At 42.0% G+C, this 21679-nt stretch overlaps 2 protein-coding genes across 2 annotated transcripts in view; both read left to right on the forward strand.

Annotated features, from left to right (window-relative positions):
• The window catches only part of LOC135462609 (alpha-mannosidase 2-like), a 33098-nt gene extending 27350 nt beyond the window's left edge, over positions 1 to 5748 (forward strand). The window contains exon 9 of the mRNA XM_064739834.1: positions 5685 to 5748. Coding sequence (XP_064595904.1) covers positions 5685 to 5748 — 64 coding nt within the window. The remainder of the gene's footprint in view (positions 1 to 5684) is intronic.
• Positions 5749 to 6009: 261 nt separating this feature from the next.
• Positions 6010 to 21679, forward strand: part of LOC135462610 (protein prune homolog 2-like) — a gene marked incomplete at its 5' end in the record, with an annotated part of 54831 nt that continues 39161 nt past the window's right edge. The window contains 3 exons of the mRNA XM_064739835.1: positions 6010 to 6029; positions 16264 to 16369; positions 17676 to 17959. Coding sequence (XP_064595905.1) covers positions 6010 to 6029; positions 16264 to 16369; positions 17676 to 17959 — 410 coding nt within the window. The remainder of the gene's footprint in view (positions 6030 to 16263; positions 16370 to 17675; positions 17960 to 21679) is intronic.

Here is a 21679-nt window from a genome sequence, read left to right on the forward strand (position 1 = left end):
TAATGAAAGTCATGCAGGGCCACCTTATAACAGCCAGATCCGACAGCTGAGAGCTCCTCCTGGCTAAACTGTCAACATAAGAGACTCATTTAGACATAAACATGTGCCTCAGCATCATGACTGCAGGTATGAGGGTCGTGCAGCCTTTGCATATGCGTGTAGCTGGGGATTTACATTGGTTAACTCTGTATGTGTGTATCTCTGTATGTGTGTATCTGTATGTGTGTATCTCTGTATGTGTGTATCTCTGTATGTGTGTATCAGTATGTGTGTATCTCTGTATGTGTGTATCTGTATGTGTGTATCTCTGTATGTGTGTATCAGTATGTGTGTATCTCTGTATGTGTGTATCAGTAGTGTGTATCTCTGTATGTGTGTATCTCTGTATGTGTGTATCTGTATGTGTGTATCTCTATGTGTGTATCTCTGTATGTGTGTATCTCTGCATGTGTATGGACATTGTGCTCATTCATATTGCACAGTAAAACAACCAAGTCTTTACAGAGTGTCCTTCACAGGTGTGGGTTCAGTGTACAATACCTGCAATTTCTGTGTATATCATACGTCTACATGTATTGCCTGCTAACAGGTAAAAACTTGAATAGATTTATTCCTTAAAGTTGAAAATCTTGTTCTGCTGTCAGTGTGTTAAATTGACATTGTTTATTTGATCAGTGTTTTATGCCGTATTCAAGAATATTTCACCTAAGCAACGGTGGACAACATTATGCTGGGAGGAAACCTACAACCATCCACATGTTGCTGACAGACCTTCCCATGTACGGTGGGAGAGGAAACCAGCATGAGCTTTACTTGACATGTACATGTGTAACTATGCTTGGGGGGGCGGGGGGGGGGGGGGAGGCAACAAGTTAGCTATACAACATTAGAGTATGCCAAGGTGGTAAGCAAATAACTGACCCAAACACAAAATCAGGCTGATGACCCCCAAAGATGGTGACTAACTCCTCACTCTTCACTTCACTTTAGGGCCCCCGACTTTCAAAGCCCCCAGCCAGGACCTTAGAGAAAGCATTTAATTACCCAGCTGTTGGTGTCTACTGTGATGGTTAAATGACTTAACTAAGATTTGAGTTTCCAAAACATTGAAAACACTGCATGTAAGAACAGATGACTGCTACTTAATCTGCTATTTATACTCTAGAGGTATGCACAGTATGAAAAGCCTACTCCCACTAATTTATAATCATTTAATCGCTATGAAACCACACTAACTCATTTAATTTTACTGTAAATCCTCAATAACTTCTTAATATCATTCCACCTGCAAGTTAGTAGAAGTTAATATGGACGCAGCCATATGCAATATCCCTACCTAATATGAATCACTAATGATGAATTTCTTCACCAAAGTCTTTAAACCTAACTCATTCGTGTTGCCAAAAAGGCAGGAAGCCAAATCCTAACTACAGCCTTACTACAGATGTATGTGAGTACAGTATGTCATGCACAGTTGTCACAATTATACATGTATATGTTTTTACAACAATCAATCAATCAATCAGTAATCATGGCACACGTACATGTATACATTTTTAATATGAATCTTGTACTTGTGATTTGTTTATATATACACTTGTACACATGTAATACTGGACAGTACATGTTCTCAGAGAAAATGTGAGGGGGTTTATTACTTGTCTGTACATACAGAAATGTGGGCTTTTATTGCCTGTGTGTATATATACAAAATGTGGGTGTTTATTACCTGTCTGTAATACAAAATGTGGGTATTTATTACCTGTTTGAAATACAAAATATGGTGTTTGCAATACAAAATGTGGGTGTTTATTACCTGTCTGTAATACAAAATGTGGGTGTTTGTTTTACAAAACGTGGGTATTTGTGATACTAACTGTGGGTGTTTATTACCTGTCTGTAATACAAAATGTGGGTTTTAATTACCTGTGTTCGTGTTTGTTACCTTTGTGTATATACAAAATGTCCCTGCTTATTACATGTGTGTATATACAAAATGTGGGGGTTTATTACCTGCGTATATACAAAGTGTTCGTGTTTATTACACTGTACCTGTGTGTATATACAAAGTGTGGGGGGTTATTACCATTGTGTATATACAATATGTTCGTGTTTATTACCAATGTGTATATACAAAATGTCCGTGTTTATTACATGTGTGTATATACAAAATGTGGGGGTTTATTACCTGTGTGTATATACAAAATGTGGGGGTTATACAAAATGTGGGGTTTATTACCTGTGTGTATATACAAAATGTGGGGGTTTATTACCTGTGTATATACAAAGTGTTAGTGTTTTATTACACTGTACCTGTGTGTATATACAAAGTGTGGGGGTTTATTACCATTGTGTATATACTGTACAATATGTTCGTGTTTATTACCAATGCGTATATACAAACTGTTCGTGTTTATTACCTATGTGTATATAGAAAATGTCCATGTTTATTACCTGTGTGTATATACAAAATGTCCTGGTTATTACCTGTCCCTGTATTATGTCGTTTCACACTGTGTGATAAAAAACATAATGGTAGACAGGATACAAGTACATATTTGATATACATGCACAGCGTAGTGGTTACTTTGCACTGCCTGACCGTGCAGGAACAATATAAAGGAAGCACTGCTGTAATGCTAGCAGTAGGTAGGTGTAGGATGATTATGGGCTAATATTAGGCTGTGACTAACATGGTAGATGAGTGCTGTAGTTACTGGTAAATGATGCATCTGGCTTGTGTACAATAAAACACATTGATGACTGTCAGGTGTTGATGCGCAGTAGCTTTCCTGTCTCAGGGATGTTCATGTAAGTAACAAGGCTGGCATGCTCTCTTTAAGACTGAATTGTGATACACTTGATGTCTCTGTAAAACTGATGTACACAGATAAACTGGAGGACATCGTAACCTTCTACTAGATAACGTATTACATGATCCTTTGTATAGCTTTATTCTGTGTGTATTAATATTTGTATATAGCTGATGAAGCTGGGTACTGTTCAGCTGTAAGATGAATGTATTCATTAATTATATAGTATATGTTATAACTCATGAATTCATTAATTATATAGTATATGTATAGTTTTGACAAGAAAAGCTATATACATTCCGATTCATACTTACACAAGGCAGCAACACAGCCAACAGTGCTGCTCCCACAACTGTCCCAACCCGCAGGAGAAGTAAGGTAGTGGGAGAGCCCATTGCCAACCCGTTCTGCCCTCCTGCTGGCTGGAACCCCTTACACTCATGTAAAGAGAAACAAGCCAAGTGAGTGGGGATGGCCCCCTTTCACAGTGAATCGTATTGTTTCTAGTTTGGTTTAGATAGCAAAACTTTATCAGAGATAAAGGTAGATTTAAGAATGGACCAGGAATTGGAGAACAAATAGGAGACTGATTTGTTGAGCTTAAGGGACCATTGTGCTAACACTGACTTTGTGGGAGGGAGAAATGTCTAATGAGAGGTACCTAAGCTGTCCTCAATAAATGATAGAAGGTTTTATGAGCACACATACACTGATAATTGTGACCTAATAAAGGAATAAGAACAAATGAGTTCACAGCTTGAACCGTCTTGATACAGGCGGAATACATAATCTCTGTTATGACCTTCGTTGTAAATCGTCATCGAGTCTCAGAGTTAATTAGGGTTGAGATAATTGTCATCCAAACTTTGTGGGTGGGCCATTTGTAATAGTAAAAACTCAGTAATAATGTACAAATAATCTACAAACTTTGTGGGTGGGCCATTTGTAATAGTAAAACTCAGTAATAATGTACAAATAATCTACAAACTTTGTGGGTGGGCCATTTGTAATAGTAAAACTCAGTAATAATGTACAAATAATCTACAAACTTTGTGGGTGGGCCATTTGTAATAGTAAAACTCAGTAATAATGTACAAATAATCTACAAACTTTGTGGGTGGGCCATTTGTAATAGTAAAACTCAGTAATAATGTACAAATAATCTACAAACTTTGTGGGTGGGCCATTTTGTAATAGTAAAACTCAGTAATAATGTACAAATAATCTACAAACTTTGTGGGTGGCCATTTGTAATAGTAAAACTCAGTAATAATGTACAAATAATCTACAAACTTTGTGGGTGGGCCATGTGTAATAGTAAAACTCAGTAATAATGTACAAATAATCTACAGACTTTGTGGGGCCGCCCTGAGTTCAACTCCAGCTCATGGTTTTCTCCCACCATAATGCTGGCCACCGTCGTATAAATTAGTGAAATATCCTTGAAAATGGCGTACAACAGGAATCGAATAAAATCAGATAAATACAAACGTGGCGGGGGGGGGGGGGGGTCGACATTTGTACTAGTATAACTCAGTAATAATTAATGTACAAATGATCTACAACCTTTATGTGTCAGCGGGGGGGTTGGGGGGGGGGGGGGTGGGGGGGGGGGTGTAATATTAAAACTGTCTGGAAGCTGATTATTCTGCCCCAAGAGAAAAACGACTGTCAGATAGCTTATTATTATAACCGATTTGCATGTAAAGTTAACAGAACTTTAAACATTAAAAAATGAAAAGCTAATTGATAATAATTAATGATAATTATTAATTAATTACTTCTAATTGTCAGTATGCTAAACATGATTTGTCTGTGAGTGCATGAACTGTGATGGCTCAGCTTTCATTAAGTTTTCCCACCCCAAGAGTTTTAATCAAGTGTCTGCCGCAGCCAGGAATAGCGTGTATGGGAATCAATGATCATGTCTGTTGGTCTGTGTTCGATTGACTTGAATCCTATGGTTGACGAGATAGACATAGGGTCCAATTTAAATGGCTTTTTTTTTTAAGGGCACTACCCGAATGCTGTCTATTTGGGACAGATATACATGTAGTAGTGTTGAAAGTAGAAAATTTCATGTCTTTGCCAGCCTTTTGGAAAAGTAAAGATATGAGTATGTTGTTCATTAGACGGTCTAACCATGTGAGAGAAAAGAAACACATTATTCCTGCTACAGTTAAAAAAAAATGAGCAGACCAGGTGTCCCAAATTTTAGAAGAAATGTGGTAGGTAACACTATTTACCTACATTTAACATGACATAAATATTGCATCTAGGGAACATTTAGTGTGAAAATAAAGTCATTGGGGATCTCCTTTAACGTCATACTCATGTGGAATTACATACATTTTTACATACAACCCTGTTGATGTCTGGTCAGAATTACATACATTGTACATACAACCCTGTGGATGTCTGGTCAGAATTACATACATTGTACATACAACCCTGTTGATGTCTGGTCAGAATTACATACATTTTTACATACAACCCTGTTGATGTCTGGTCAGAATTACATGTACATGCATACACTTCCATCATCCACATTGCATATATGTATATATGGGACTTACATTTGCTTGGCATTTCCTTATTGTTTTATATACCTGTACATATATCTCTTACCGGTTATTGATTTTCTTTTTTATTCCGCAGGTTAATGACAAACAGGACAGATGTTGAAGCTATGAAGCTAAATCTGTGAAGCGATGCCCTGCACACCACACATGATCTGTCATATCATCTGGCATGGATACTTTCAGTTTACCATTGTTAATTCTCCTTTAATACCTGTTACGGAATACCAGGTGTGAGCAGCCGTTGTTCAGGATAGACGTTGAGCAGACCTAAGCTGTACTTCTTGATCAGAGTGAGGAAGAAGGAAGAGCTGTGTGACTACCAGTATGACTTGGGAGTTGGGTTAAGACTATAGTGTGTTACAAAGTGTCTGTCCCAGGAGCCCATTATAATCACGGATTACAAAACACGGTGAACACACAGAAAGAAAGTGGAGTGTTTTTGTGTATGTTTTTTGTGAATACCATTTGCTTATTCAAGGCTGCGATCAGTTTTTAGAGTTGTGATTGGCTACCAGTTATTAGCCTACCTGTGATTACTTGCTGTGGGGTAGACAGGTGTGACTAGATAGATACAGGTAGATGTGACAGGAATAAGATCATGGAGGATTACCTGAAGTTCACCAAGACAAGTCTTGTGAGTTACACTCTTCTTCCTTACATGTACTTTTATTTTTGTTTTAACTATAATTTGTTTTTTGCTAATATGAATTGTTTATGTTTTCACCTGTGATTGTTTTTCACCTGTTGCTGTATCAAAACTAAACTAGGAATAGGTATGCCGAAATCAGTAATTCTCCCTCTTTTCATGCAAAATGTACAGAGCTTTAATTCTCACTTATAAGCAAAATGTGTTAATCCACACATTGCCTCTCATGATAAAAAAAAAAAAATGTCTCTAATTCCCTCAAACACTCGCTGCTCCAAACCCACCAACCCACTCACACAACAGCTATTAACAGGGTGTCCAATAACCTCAATATTCTGCCATTAATGGAGTGTACAAAAGCCCCAGTGTCTCTGTCATCAACACATTATTTAAGATCCAAACCTGGTGAGGGTGCAGTGTGCAGTAATAGCTGACCGTTCCACACGTGGCTGTCAACTATTACACGTGGTGTTTCCATCCTGTCAGTATTTAACAGGGCCTCCAGTATTCACATCCTGCCTGTTGTGAACGGGATGACCAATATACCCCCACCATGCCAGTTGTTAACATGGTGTCCAATATTCCCACCTTGGGGCTGTTAACAGGGTGTCCAATATTCCTACCCTGTCAGCTGTTAACAGGGTGTTCAATGTCCCAGCCCAGTGCTTTGTTAAATCCATGTCTAATATCCCCATCCTATCCCCATCTTATCTGTTGTTAACATGATGTCCAATATTCCCACCTTGTCTGTTGTTAACATAATGTTCAATATCCCCACTTTATCAGTTGTTAACAGGGTGTCCAATATCCCCATCATGTCTGTTGTTAACATGATGTCCAATATTCCCATCTTGTCGGTTGTTAACATGATGTCCAATATTCCCACCTTGTCTGTTGTTAACATAATATCCATTATCCCCATCCTATCTGTTGTTAACATGATGTCTAATATTCCCACCTTGTCTGTTGTTAACATAATGTTCAATATCCCCACTTTACCTGTTGTTAACAGGGTGTCCAATATCCCCATCATGTCTGTTGTTAACATGATGTCCAATATTTCCATCTTGTCTGTTGTTAACATAATGTCCAATATCCCCATCCTATCTGTTGTTAACATGATGTCCAGTATTCCCACCGTGTCTGTTGTTAACATAATGTCCAATATCCCCACGCTATCTGTTGTTAACAGGGTGTCCAATATCCCCACCATGTCTGTTGTTAACATGATGTCCAATACTCCCATCTTGTCGGTTGTTAACATAATGTCCAATATCCCCATCTTATCTGTTGTTAACATGATGTCCAGTATTCCCATCTTGTCTGTTGTTAACATAATGTCCAATATCCCCACCCTATCTGTTGTTAACAGGGTGTCCAATATTCCCATCTTGTCTGTTGTTAACATAATATTCAATTTCCCCACTTTACCTGTTGTTAAGAGGGTGTCCAATATCCCCACCATGTCTGTTGTTAACATGATGTCCAATATTCCCATCTTGGCTGTTGTTAACATAATATTCAATATCCCCACTTTATCTGTTGTTAAGAGGGTGTCCAATATCCCCATCATGTCTGTTGTTAACATGATGCTCAATATTCCCATCTTGTCTGTTGTTAACATAATGTTCAATATCCCCACTTTACCTGTTGTTAACAGGGTGTCCAATATCCCCACCATGTCTGTTGTTAACAGGATGTCCAATATCCCCACCTTGTCTGTTGTTAACACTATTATATTCACCAGGTCTGCTGTTAACAGGGTGTCCAAGATCTCCACCCATGTCTCTTGTTAACAGGGCATTACATGTGGAGTGTATGTGTACATGCAGAGTGTACATTGTATCCATGTATTTGTACATGTGGAGTGTACAGTGTATCCATGTATTTGTACATGTGGAGTGTACAGTGTATCCATGTATTTGTACATGTGGAGTGTACAGTGTATCCATGTATTTGTGCATGCGGAGTGTACAGTGTATCCATGTATTTGTGCATGCGGAGTGTACAGTGTATCCATGTATTTGTACATGTGGCGTGTACAGTATATCCGTGTATTTGTACATGTGGCGTGTACAGTGTATCCATGTATTTGTACATGTGGAGTGTACAGTGTATCCATGTATTTGTAAATGTGGCGTGTACAGTGTATCCATGTATTTGTGCATGCAGAGTGTACAGTGTATCCATGTATTTGTACATGTGGAGTGCACAGTGTATCCATGTATTTGTACATGTGGCGTGTACAGTATATCCGTGTATTTGTACATGTGGCGTGTACAGTGTATCCATGTATTTGTACATGTGGAGTGTACAGTGTATCCATGCATTTGTACATGTGCAGTGTACAGTGTATCCATGTATTTGTACATGTGCAGTGTACAGTGTATCCATGTATTTGTACATGTACAGTGTATCCATGTATTTGTACATGTGCAGTGTACAGTGTATCCATGTATTTGTACATGAACAGTGTACAGTATAGACTTGTACATGTACATATGTAGTATTGACTGTACACTATACAGTGTACATGTACCCATGCCATACTGAGTCAGTAGATTGTTTATCATGTAATAATAACAAGGCCCATCCATGGTCTTGATCACCAAGCCATGGAAAGGTGAGTGATATTGGGATATGGGGGGGGATATGGGGGGGATATGTGGCCACTTGAGTAAACACAGCTTGTCATAATTGACAGCTGGATTCTGAGATGATTGTCACAGGTTTTGCTAAATCCTCATATTAACTTCTTTCTTCGCGTACTTCATTAATGTTCAGTGCTGTGTTATTGATCTGGCAGTTTGGGTTGAAATACTCCATGTAACTGTGATACCAGGTTTGTATGGCTCTATAAGCGGAGACTCTCTCACATGCCAATCTCACCATCAACAGTAGGACTGGGACACTGTCCTGCACCAAATTGTACATGAACATGTAGTTTAGTGTACAGGATAAAACTACTGTGTTGCTAATATGGTACATGTTATTTGATTACATGTAGCTGGAACATTTGCCAGTATGTCCTGCACAAGTTTAAACAGTCTGTGCCGTGTTTGGTGTGGTCATTCTCACCATCAATATCCTGTCAGTGTGAACTACATGTGCATGCAATTATAGCCCACTACTCTCCCCCCCCCATCGTCACTTACAGGACGCCTAGCATTTAAGTGTAACACCCCGTCCAAGTAAGATTCAGCAAATCTTGATGGAAATTTGTTCCATTTATGTGTAATTACCATTTGTGTTCTTTTTAGTCCGTTTCAATAGCTACACTGTATGGCTACACTGTATAGCCCAGTACATGTATTTCTGCAGTTGTGCTCTTAATATCTCATTGCGAGGTTTCAGATACCCCACACACCCCCGCCCACTCACACACACACACGCACACCCGAGTCTATCAAACTTTCTGAATACATACAGACATGTACATGTATGTACCTCTCCACTGCTGCAGTGTGCACATGAGTGACAGTTGGCCCACAGTTACACGTACATGTACCTCTCCACTGCTGCAGTGTGCACATGGGTGACAGTTGGCCCACAGTTACATGTACATGTACCTCTCCACTCCTGCAGTGTGCACATGGGTGACAGTTAGCCCACAGTTACACGTACATGTACCTCTCCACTGCTGCAGTGTGCACATGGGTGACAGTTGGCCCACAGTTACATGTACATGTACCTCTCCACTGCTTCAGTGTGCACATGGGTGACAGTTGGCCCACAGTTACACGTACATGTACCTCTCCACTGCTGCAGTGTGCACATGGGTGACAGTTAGCCCACAGTTACACGTACATGTACCTCTCCACTCCAGCAGTGTGCACATGGGTGACAGTTGGCCCATAGTTACACGTACATGTACCTCTCCACTCCTGCAGTGTGCACATGGGTGACAGTTGGCCCACAGTTACATGTACATGTACCTCTCCACTGTTGCAGTGTGCACATGGGTGACAGTTGGCCCACAATTACATGTACATGTACCTCTCCACTGCTGCGGTGTGCACATGGGTGACAGTTGGCCCACAGTTACACGTACATGTACCTCTCCACTGCTGCAGTGTGCACATGGGTGACAGTTGGCCCACAGTTACATGTACATGTACCTCTCCACTGCTGCAGTGTGCACATGGGTGACAGTTGGCCCACAGTTACACGTACATGTACCTCTCCACTGCTGCAGTGTGCACATGGGTGACAGTTGGCCCACAGTTACACGTACATGTACCTCTCCACTGTTGCAGTGTGCACATGAGTGACAGTTGGCCCACAGTTACATGTACATGTACCTCTCCACTCCTGCAGTGTGCACATGGGTGACAGTTGGCCCACAGTTACATGTACATGTACCTCTCCACTGCTGCAGTGTGCACATGAGTGACAGTTGGCCCACAGTTACATGTACATGTACCTCTCCACTGCTGCAGTGTGCACATGGGTGACAGTTGGCCCACAGTTACATGTACATGTACCTCTCCACTCCTGCAGTGTGCACATGAGTGACAGTTGGCCCACAGTTACATGTACATGTACCTCTCCACTGTTGCAGTGTGCACATGAGTGACAGTTGGCCCACAGTTACATGTACATGTACCTCTCCACTGTTGCAGTGTGCACATGAGTGACAGTTGGCCCACAGTTACACGTACATGTACCTCTCCACTGCTGCAGTGTGCACATGGGTGACAGTTGGCCCACAGTTACACGTACATGTACCTCTCCACTGCTGCAGTGTGCACATGGGTGACAGTTGGCCCACAGTTACATGTACATGTACCTCTCCACTGTTGCAGTGTGCACATGAGTGACAGTTGGCCCACAGTTACATGTACATGTACCTCTCCACTCCTGCAGTGTGCACATGGGTGACAGTTGGCCCACAGTTACACGTACATGTACTTCTCCACTCCTGCAGTGTGCACATGAGTGACAGTTGGCCCACAGTTACATATACATGTACTTCTCCACTGCTGCAGTGTGCACATGAGTGACAGTTGGCCCACAGTTACACGTACATGTACCTCTCCACTGCTGCAGTGTGCACATGGGTGACAGTTGGCCCACAGTTACACGTACATGTACCTCTCCACTGCTGCAGTGTGCACATGGGTGACAGTTGGCCCACAGTTACACGTACATGTACCTCTCCACTGCTGCAGTGTGCACATGGGTGACAGTTGGCCCACAGTTACACGTACATGTACCTCTCCACTGCTGCAGTGTGCACATGAGTGACAGTTGGCCCACAGTTACATGTACATGTACCTCTCCACTGTTGCAGTGTGCACATGAGTGACAGTTGGCCCACAGTTACACGTACATGTACCTGAAATGTGGGTATTACAGGCACAGATGCCCCAACCTCCTCCCCTATCCCCACGTTATAGGGCATTTGCATGTGGACTGCTCGGTGTAAATGTATTCGTGTATCAGTCATCATTTTGTGATGTTCCCCTCTGCTCCCCTATATCCGTTTTTTATAAGCGTTGACAAAGACCCCCGGAGATTGTATTAGGACTGTGTATTGATCTAGCCTTCTATGTGAGTGAGCTACTTTAGGACACACTCCTCTGACTCCATTTAGCAAAGTAATCTAACCTCCCAGCGGTTATTCACTTAGGGTCCTCGTAGTGCCAGTGCTCAGTAACAGTCAGAACGTCTTGGTTGTGCAGAGAGCGATCAAGCATCCACCATTAGTCGTGCAGGATCATTGATGGCAATTCCGCGGTACAGACGTGGCACTACATGAAACCAGAGATTACACCGTACGTCTCATCTGTTTGCTCAGAGATTGGACAAGGCCTTATGAAAAAGTTAAACCTGGCAATGTCTCCTTCTGAAAGCCAGACCTCATCAGCAATCTTTGTTCTGGACACAGCGGCATTATTTTGGGCCGCATGAGGCAAATATTGGTTTTGTGTTTGTGCAACAGGCAATTTCATTTCCAGAGTGAATGTAAGCCACACAGACTGTCTAGGAACAAGTACACTGTCTTCCTCTATGCCTACATGGATGGTCAAATAAGCCGCATGTTATAGTGATTGTTTGTGTAGCATGAACCCCATGTATAAATTAGATATTTCCAAAGTTATCTATGATTTTCGAAGGAAACTTCAAAGCCTTGCAAATTTGGTTTATATAGAAACTGAAGTGGATAGCTCAGAGTACTTTTTGACTTGTTAAGTGGGGTATAGTTGACCTCCAGTCAGTTAGATCTCACTGCTCCAGATGATGGCTCTCAATCAGAAGGTTGGTCGTGTACCTGCTGTAGGATGATGGTTTATTCTAGGCATCCTCCAACGGTAAACATGACCGTGCTAACTGAGGTCACATGTCCAGATGCAAGTGTAAAATCAAATTCATTCTCAACTAGAACATTTAAATTTATCCTGTTTATGCTTACGTGTATATCATGTACGTGTACATGTCAAACCTCATTACCATGCCCTGCAAGAATACATGCTGTGGGGCCACAAACAGCTTGTACACAGTATACATGTATGTGTACATGTCAAACCTCATTACCATGCCCTACAGGAATACATGCTGTGGAGCCACAAGCAGCTTGTACACAGTATACATGAACGTGTACATGTCAAACCTCATTACATGGCCTACAGGAATACATACTGTGGAGCCACAAACAGCTTGTACACTGTATACATGTACGTGTACATGTCAAACCTCATTACCATGGCCTGCAGGAATACATGCTGTGGAGCCACAAACAGCTTGTACACAGTTATACATGTATGTGTACATGTCAAACCTCATTACCATGCCTACAGGAATACATACTGTGGAGCCACAAACAGCTTGTACACAGTATACATGTACGTGTACATGTCAAACCTCATTACCATGCCCTACAAGAATACATGCTGTGGAGCCACAAACAGCTTGTACACAGTATACATGTACGTGTACATGTCAAACCTCATTACCATGGCCTACAGGAATACATGCTGTGGAGCCACAAACAGCTTGTACACAGTATACATGTATGTGTACATGTCAAACCTCATTACCATGGCCTACAGGAATACATGCTGTGGAGCCACAAACAGCTTGTACACAGTATACATGTACGTGTACATGTCAAACCTCATTACCATGGCCTGCAGGAATACATGCTGTGGAGTCACAAACAGCTTGGTAGACTGTATACATGAACGTGTACATGTCAAACCTCATTACCATGGCCTGCAGGAATACATGCTGTGGAGCCACAAACAGCTTGTACACAGTATACATGTACATGTACATGTCAACCTCATCACCATGCCCTACAGGAATACATGCTGTGGAGCCACAAACAGCTTGTACACTGTATACATGTACGTGTACATGTCAAACCTCATTACCATGCCATACCCCTGCAGGAATACATGCTGTGGAGCCCCAAACACATGTACACAGTATATACACATGTGTGGCTCAGCCAGCGAAACTGCTCAGGCTAAAATCCTTGTTATCTCAAATGGCTTGCTTCCTCTAAATAATGCTACCCCAGAGATTGTGGTAATAAAACAGCACTATCATATCAGCTGTCATTGTTTACCTCTGCTTTAGTCAGGCTGAGACTGCTGCTGTATTTATAGGGTGCTAACAGAGAATCATCAGTGAGGTTGTTTTGGTCCTACATGTACATGTGTGAGCTCCAAATGTGCACTGACCTTGCTACTGTGTGATATTGTAGGTCTGCAGGCATCACAGCATATATTCATAGACCAATTCAATTAAAAAACTACAGCTTAGAGTAAAAACCAGCAATGACATGTATATCTGGTGACTGGTCACACATACTGTACTTAAATGTATTTACCATTTAAAGTGGACCTTTTACCAGATTAAGCTCTGTCCTATCAGTCATGTCTTCCAGTATCACCTTTAGGAGGATATTGTCATTGTCATGGCACCTTCAGGAGGATAATGTCTTTGTTGTGGCACCTTCAGGAGGATATTGTCATTATTGTGGCACCTCTGGAGGGATATTGTCATTGTCATGGCATCTTCAGGAGGATATTGCCATTGTCATGGAACCTTTAGGAGGATATTGCCATTGGCATGGCACCTTCAGGAGGATATTGCAATTGGCATGGCACCTTCAGGAGGATATTGCCATTATCATGCAACTTCAGGAGGATATTGTGTTTGTCATGTCACCTGCAGGAGGATATTGTCTTTGTTGTCGCACCTTCAGGAGAATATTGTCATTATTGTGGCACCTGCAGGAGGATATTGTCATTGTCATGGCACCTTCAGGAGGATATTGTCATTGTCATGGAACCTTCAGGAGGATATTTCTTTTCTCGTGACACCTGCAGGGAGGATATTGTCTTTCTCGTGGCACTGCAGGAGGATATTGTCGTTGTCGTAGAAACTTTCCAAGAAATCAACTAACAATCATCTGCATTTTACATTTGCTCTATTACGAAGTTTGAAAACTGTTGGCTGAAATCTTGTGCCCTGTACCATGTCAGACCCTGGGCCAACGTTGTGTATTATAACCCTGTTCTTGCCATTTGTCTGTATACATGTATGTGGTTGTCTGTGGCTTTAAGTCACGAGGGCTGTTTACTCATGTACAGTATATGTGATTGTCTGTGGCTTATACGTCATGAGGGCATGCTTTCTCATGTACAGTATATGTGGTTTTCCGGTGGATTTATGTCATGAGGGCTGCTTACTCATGTGTACAGTATATGTGGTTGTCCATGCTTTAGGTCATGAGGGCTGCTTACTCATTTGTACAGTATATGTGGTTGTCTGTGGCTTTAGGTCATGAGGGCTGCTTACTCATTTGCTAACAGTATATGTGGTTGTCTGTGGCTTTAGGTCATGAGGGGCTGCTTACTCATTTGTATAGTATACCGTGTGTATGTGGTTGGCAAAGATCTGTGTATGGTTTATACTTCAGACACTTCAGGTTAGCCTGACCTCTGTTTGTATATAAAGTGAAAATTCAAAGCACTAATCAGAACCAATGAAATAAATAAATAAAATTTAGAGGGTATATGTACATTTACATGCAGCTAGCAAGAACAGTACTTTTATGTTCCCACAATATATTGCCTTGCATATACGTTATTTGGTTCTTTGAACTCTTGCATGTTTTAATGTTTCTGTGTACATGTGGATTGGCCATGTGCATGTTTTTACTGTTTCTGTGTACATGTGTGTTGGCCTTGTGCATGTTTTAATGTTGCTGTGTACATGTGGATTGGCCATGTGCATGTTTTTACTGTTTCTGTGTACATGGTGTGTTGACCATGTGCATGTTTTACTGTGTCTGTGCACATGGTGTGTGGCCATGTGCATGTTTTTACTGTTTCTGTGCACATGTGTATTGGCCATGTGCATGTTTTAATGTTGCTGTGTACATGTGGATTGGCCATGTGCATGTTTTTTACTGTTTCTGTGTACATGTGTGTTGACCATGTGCATGTTTTACTGTGTCTGTGCACATGTGTGTTGGCCATGTCCATGTTTTACTGTTTCTGTGTGCACATGTGTATTGGCCATGTGCATGTTTTTACTGTTTCTGTGTACATGTGGATTGGCCATGTGCATGTTTTTAATGTGTCTGTGTACATGTGGATTGGCCATGTGCATGTTTTACTGTTTCTGTGTACATGTGTGTTGACCATGTGCATGTTTTTAATGTGTCTGTGCTCATGTGTGTTGGCCTTGTGCATGTTTTAATGTTGCTGTGCACATGTGTGTTGGCCATGTGCATGTTTTTAAATGTGCCTGTGCTCATGTGTGTTGGCCTTGTGCATGTTTTTAATGTGTCTGTGCTCATGTGTGTTGGCCTTGTGCATGTTTTAATGTTGCTGTGTACATGTGTGTTGACCATGTGCATGTTTTAATGTTTCTGTGCTCATGTGGGTTGGCCTTGTGCATGTTTTAATGTTGCTGTGTACATGTGGATTGGCCATGTGCATGTTTTACTGGTTTGTGTCTACATCTTTGTTGGCCATGTGCATGTTTTAATGTTGCTGTGTACATGTGTGTTGGCCATGTGCATGATTTTACCTGTAGCTGTGAACGTGTGCATTGGCCATGTGCTTGTAATAGAGAACAGAATTATTAAAGCTGGCTTCAATCTTCATGCTTCTACATGCCCCTCAGGTCAAACAGCAGCACTTCTAGCAGTTTGGATTTTTTGGCCATAGTCCATTTTTACCATTTTTTTTCCTATTTGCAGACGGACCTGTCGTGTTTCCAGAAGATCCACAGGTATCCTTGGTAACGAGGCCTGTGATTTGGACTCAGTGGTTGCCACCCTTGTCTATGGTTACTACCTGTATAGTGTAAGTTACTATGTGGTCACAAAGAAAGGGCACATTGCAATTGGTGGCACTTTCTAGTCACAAAGAAGGGCGTATTTTCAATTGTTGGCACTATCTGGTCACAAAGAAGGGCATATTGGAATTGGTGGCACTATCTGGTCACAAAGAAGGGCATGTTTCAATTGGTGGCACTATCTGGTCACAAAGAAGGGCATGTTTCAATTGGTGGCGCTATCTGGTCACAAAGATGGGCATGTTTCAATTGGTGGCACTATCTGGTCACAAAGAAGGGCATGTTTCAATTGGTGGCACTACGAGGGTTTCCTAGAATTCTAGTCAATATTGTATTTCTGCCTGGAGCCAGGATCATCTTTCATGTAGCTCGTGTGTTAATGGAGGTTTTGGAAATTTAATATTAAAAGCCATCAGCATTTTCAAGGCAAGAAAAGACAAGAGAAATAATGTTTGCTTGGACATACATTACATATGTAGATCTAGATGTGGAATAGCATGGAGATGAAACCTACCAGTACTTGTACAAGTAACAATCACTGTGAAAGAATTGAAGACAGTTTGGCCAGCACATGTGATTACATAAATATATTTATGTTTGTATTTATTTGTTTGGTGTTTTACGCCGCACTTAAGAATATTTCACTTACACAATGGCAGCCAGCATTATGGTGGGAGTAAACTGGGCAGAACCTTCCATCGTCATGACTGAAAAGTTGTTGAGTACGACGTTAAACCCCAAGCACTCACTCACTCCCTCGTAAAGACAGAGATCAGAAAGCTTTAGCCAGCATGAGCTGGGATTGAACTCACATTGGTGAGAGACTCCTGGGTCATGGCTCAACACTGGCTGGTTGGCCACAGAAGCCCCTCACATAAATATAATCTATGCTGTTTTATAATACATGACCACGTGTACATGTTCAGCAAATCAGTTCAAACCTCACAGTGAAGTGTTTGTCATGTCACGTGATGAACTTTCTCCGAGCTGTCCTGGCAACAGGTTTTCCTACCAAATCCCAGCATGCGTCTCAATACTCACCTCAGTTGAGTGACGATAAACCAAGCAGAATGCAGACATGAAGCCAGAGCTGGTGTATTCATTGTACTGGTCATTCTCTATGGGCCTGTGGAGACTGTAATAGTGGAGATTTCCTTTGTGTGTTGACCTATAGATATGTTCCCTCTCTGCACTTCAGTTTAAAAACCATGCACATGTTTGTTTTAAGTCGGTGCTTAATGCGTGCATATCATTCATTTGTCTTGCTCTGAAACCCTCTCCTTGTCAATCAACCAATGATTGTTCTTGCTATAGGTGCGAGGCAGTGATGCATCAACGCTTTTCTTACCAATCCTCAACATTCCCAGAGAGCAGTTCAGGCTGCGGACAGAGACTACCCACTTCCTGTCAAAGGTCAACTTGTCACTTGACCTCTTGACCTTTCGGGATGAGGTTGACCTCTTGAATTTGCATAATGAGGGCAAACTTTTGTTGTCTCTGGTTGACCATAATGTGTTGCCAGCAAAAGATGCCATTTTGGAAAATACTGTGGTTACTGTGATTGACCATCGTCCCCAAGAGAGGCCGGACTCAGAAAGGTGAGCAGTTTTAATATAGTGTAGACGAAATCAGGCTGACACTGGTTATACATGTACATGTTTGTGAATCCAGCTAAGGAATTCTGTACAAGTACTTTGCTGAAAATGGGAAGATGACCTTGACTGTTTATACATTTATAAGGCGACATTATTTTTTGAAAGTGATAAATTGAAATAGAATGGAATTCTTAGATCTGTAACAACTTGGACATTTAGAAAAAAAGTTCCCATTGGATAGTTCACATACAAACATATACAAGTGTATAGTGTAGGCCTACATCAAACTGAGAGGAGAGTTATAAAGGCATTTCAAAGCCACCATTGTAACGTTCTGTTATTTTCAGGTGAAGTGTAGTGAAAGTTAGTTCGTTTCTACTTTATACTGACATAAATCGGTGGATAAAGTAATAGCATGACCAGAAAGTAGTTGCGTAACATGTATGTATCTCACATGGTTTTATTTCCAGCTGTTATCTTGTTTGTACCACCAGTATGTGACTCACATGGTTTTATTTCCAGCTGTTGTCTTGTTTGTACCACCAGTATGTGTCTCACATGGTTTTATTTCCAGCTGTTATCTTGTTTGTACCACCAGTATGTGTCTCACATGGTTTTATTTCCAGCTGTTGTCTTGTTTGTACCACCAGTATGTGTCTCACATGGTTTTATTTCCAGCTGTTGCCTTGTTTTTACCAGTATGTGTCTCACATGGTTTTATTTCCAGCTGTTGCCTTGTTTTTACCAGTATGTGTCTCACATGGTTTTATTTTCAGCTGTTGCCTTGTTTGTACCAGTATGTATCTTACGTGGTGCACTGTACAAGGCCATCGGTGACACAATTGTACCTAGCCTGTAACACTACACATAGCGTATGGCACATGTACTGTATTATGGGCTAGTCATATCAGCCTCTTATAGCTCACCCATGTCACTGACATAAGCCTCTTACTCTACAATCCACCTGTGTCACTGACATTAGCCTCTTACTGTACAACCCGCCTGTGTCACTGACATTAGCCTCTTACTCTACAACCCACCTATGTCACTGACATTGATTAGCCTCTTACTGTACAACCCACATGTGTCACTGACATTGATCGGCCTCTTACTGCACAACCCACCTGTGTCACTGACATTGATCGGCCTCTTACTGCACAACCCACCTGTGTCAGTGAGATTAGCCTCTTTACAGTCCACATGTCATGACATCAGCCTCTTACAGCCCACCCAAGTCATTGACAACAGCCTCTTACAGCCCGCTTGTCACTGACATCAGCCTCTTACAGCCCACTTGTCACTGACATCAGCCTCTTACAGCCCACTTAAGTCACTGACATCAGCCTCTTACAGCCCAACTAAGTCACTGACAACAGCGTCTTACAGCCCACTTGTCACTGACATCAGCCTCTTACAGCCCACTTGTCACTGACATCAGCTTCTTGCAGATCACCTGTGTCATTGACATCAGCCTCTTACAGATCACCTGTGTCACTGACATCAACCTCTTACAGATCACCTGTGTCACTGACATCAGCCTCTTACAGCCCACTTAAGTCACTGACATCAGCCTCTTACAGCCCAACTAAGTCACTGACAACAGCGTCTTACAGCCCACTTGTCACTGATATCAGCCTCTTACAGCCCACTTGTCACCGACATCAGCTTCTTACAGATCACCTGTGTGACTGACATCAGCCTCTTACAGATCACCTGTGTCACTGACACCAGCCTCTTACAGCCCACTTGTCACCGACATCAGCTTCTTACAGATCACCTGTGTCACTGACATCAGCCTCTTATAGATCACCTGTGTCACTGACATCAGCCTCTTATAGATCACCTGTGTCACTGACATCAGCCTCTTAGAGCCCACTTGTCACTGACATCAGCCTCTTACAGATCACCTGTGTCACTGACATCAGCCTCTTACAGATCACCTGTGTCACTGAGATGAGCCTCTTACAGCCCACTTGTCACTGAAATCAGCCTCTTACAGATCACTTGTCACTGACATCAGCCTCTTCAGATCATCTGTGTGACTGACATCAGCCTCTTAAAGATCACCTGTGTCACTGAAATGAGCCTCTTACAGCCCACTTGTCACTGAAATCAGCCTCTTACAGATCACTTGTCACTGACATCAGCCTCTTCAGATCATCTGTGTGACTGACATCAGCCTCTTAAAGATCACCTGTGTCACTGACATCAGCCTCTTACAGCCCGCTTGTCACTGATATTAGCCTCTTACAGCCCACTTGTCACTGACATCAGCCTCTTACAGCACACCTGTGTCACTGACATCAGACTCTTACAGACCACCTGTGTCGCTGACATCAGCCTCTTGCAGATCACCTGTGTTACTGACAACAGCCTCTTACAGCCCGCTTGTCACTGACATCAGCCTCTTACAGCCCACTTGTTACTGACATCAGGCTCTTACAGCCCACCTGTGTCACTGACATCAGCCTCATACAGATCACCTGTGTCACTGGCATCAGCCTCTTACAGATCACCTGTGTCACTGACATCAGCCTCATACAGCCCACCTGTGTCACTGACATCAGCCTCATACAGATCACCTGTGTCACTGACATCAGCCTCATACAGATCACCTGTGTCACTGGCATCAGCCTCTTACAGATCACCTGTGTCACTGGCATCAGCCTCTTACAGCCCACCTGTGTCACTGACATCAGCCTCATACAGATCACCTGTGTCACTGGCATCAGCCTCTTACAGATCACTTGTCACTGACATCAGCTTATTACACGTCATCTGTATGACTGACATCAGCCTTTAACAGATCACCTGTGTCACGGACATCAGCCTCTTACAGCCCGCTTGTCACTGACATCAGCCTCTTACAGCCCACTTGTCACTGGCATCAGCCTCTTACAGACATCAGCCTCTTACAGCACACCTATGTCACTGACATCAGACTCTTGCAGACCACCTGTGTCACTGACATCAGCCTCTTACAGCCCATCTTTGTCACTGACATGAGCCTCTTACAGCCCACTTGTCACTGATATCAGCCTCTTACAGCCCACTTGTCACTGATATCAGCCTCGTACAGTCCACTTGTCACTGACATCAGCCTCTTCAGATCATCTGTGTGTGACTGACATCCGCCTCTTATAGCCAACTTGTCATGGAAATCATCCTCTTACAGATGACCAATGTTACTGACATCAGCCTCTTACAGGTCACCTATGTCACCGACATCAGCCTCTTACAGATCACCTGTGTCACTGACATTAGCCTCTTACAGACATCAGCCTCTTACAGACATCAGCCTCTTACAGCTCATCTATGTCACTGACATCAGACTCTTACAAACCACCCGTGTGACTGACATCAGCCTCTTACAGCCCACTTGTCACTGATATCAGCCTCTTACAGCCCACTTGTCACTGACATCAGCCTCTTACAACCCACCTAAGTCACTGACATCAGCCTTGCACAGATCACCTTTGTCACTGACAACAGCCTCTTACAGTTGCAATTAAAGCGCGACTGAGATACTTGTTTAACTGTTATTTGACATGGAATTCATTCACTGACTATGAATTTGAACTTTGATATGGAATATTGCCTGGAATATTCATTGTCTGCCCGGCATCACTGAAAACTGATGACTGCTTCTCTGTTGTGTGTTACTGGCTTTATTTCCTATTTGTATAATTTCTTACATACCTTTGTTTTTAGGAGCTAGTGCTA

Source organism: Liolophura sinensis, chromosome 2 (assembly GCF_032854445.1).
Source record: "Liolophura sinensis isolate JHLJ2023 chromosome 2, CUHK_Ljap_v2, whole genome shotgun sequence".
In the NCBI taxonomy this organism is placed as follows: Eukaryota; Metazoa; Mollusca; class Polyplacophora; order Chitonida; family Chitonidae; genus Liolophura; species Liolophura sinensis.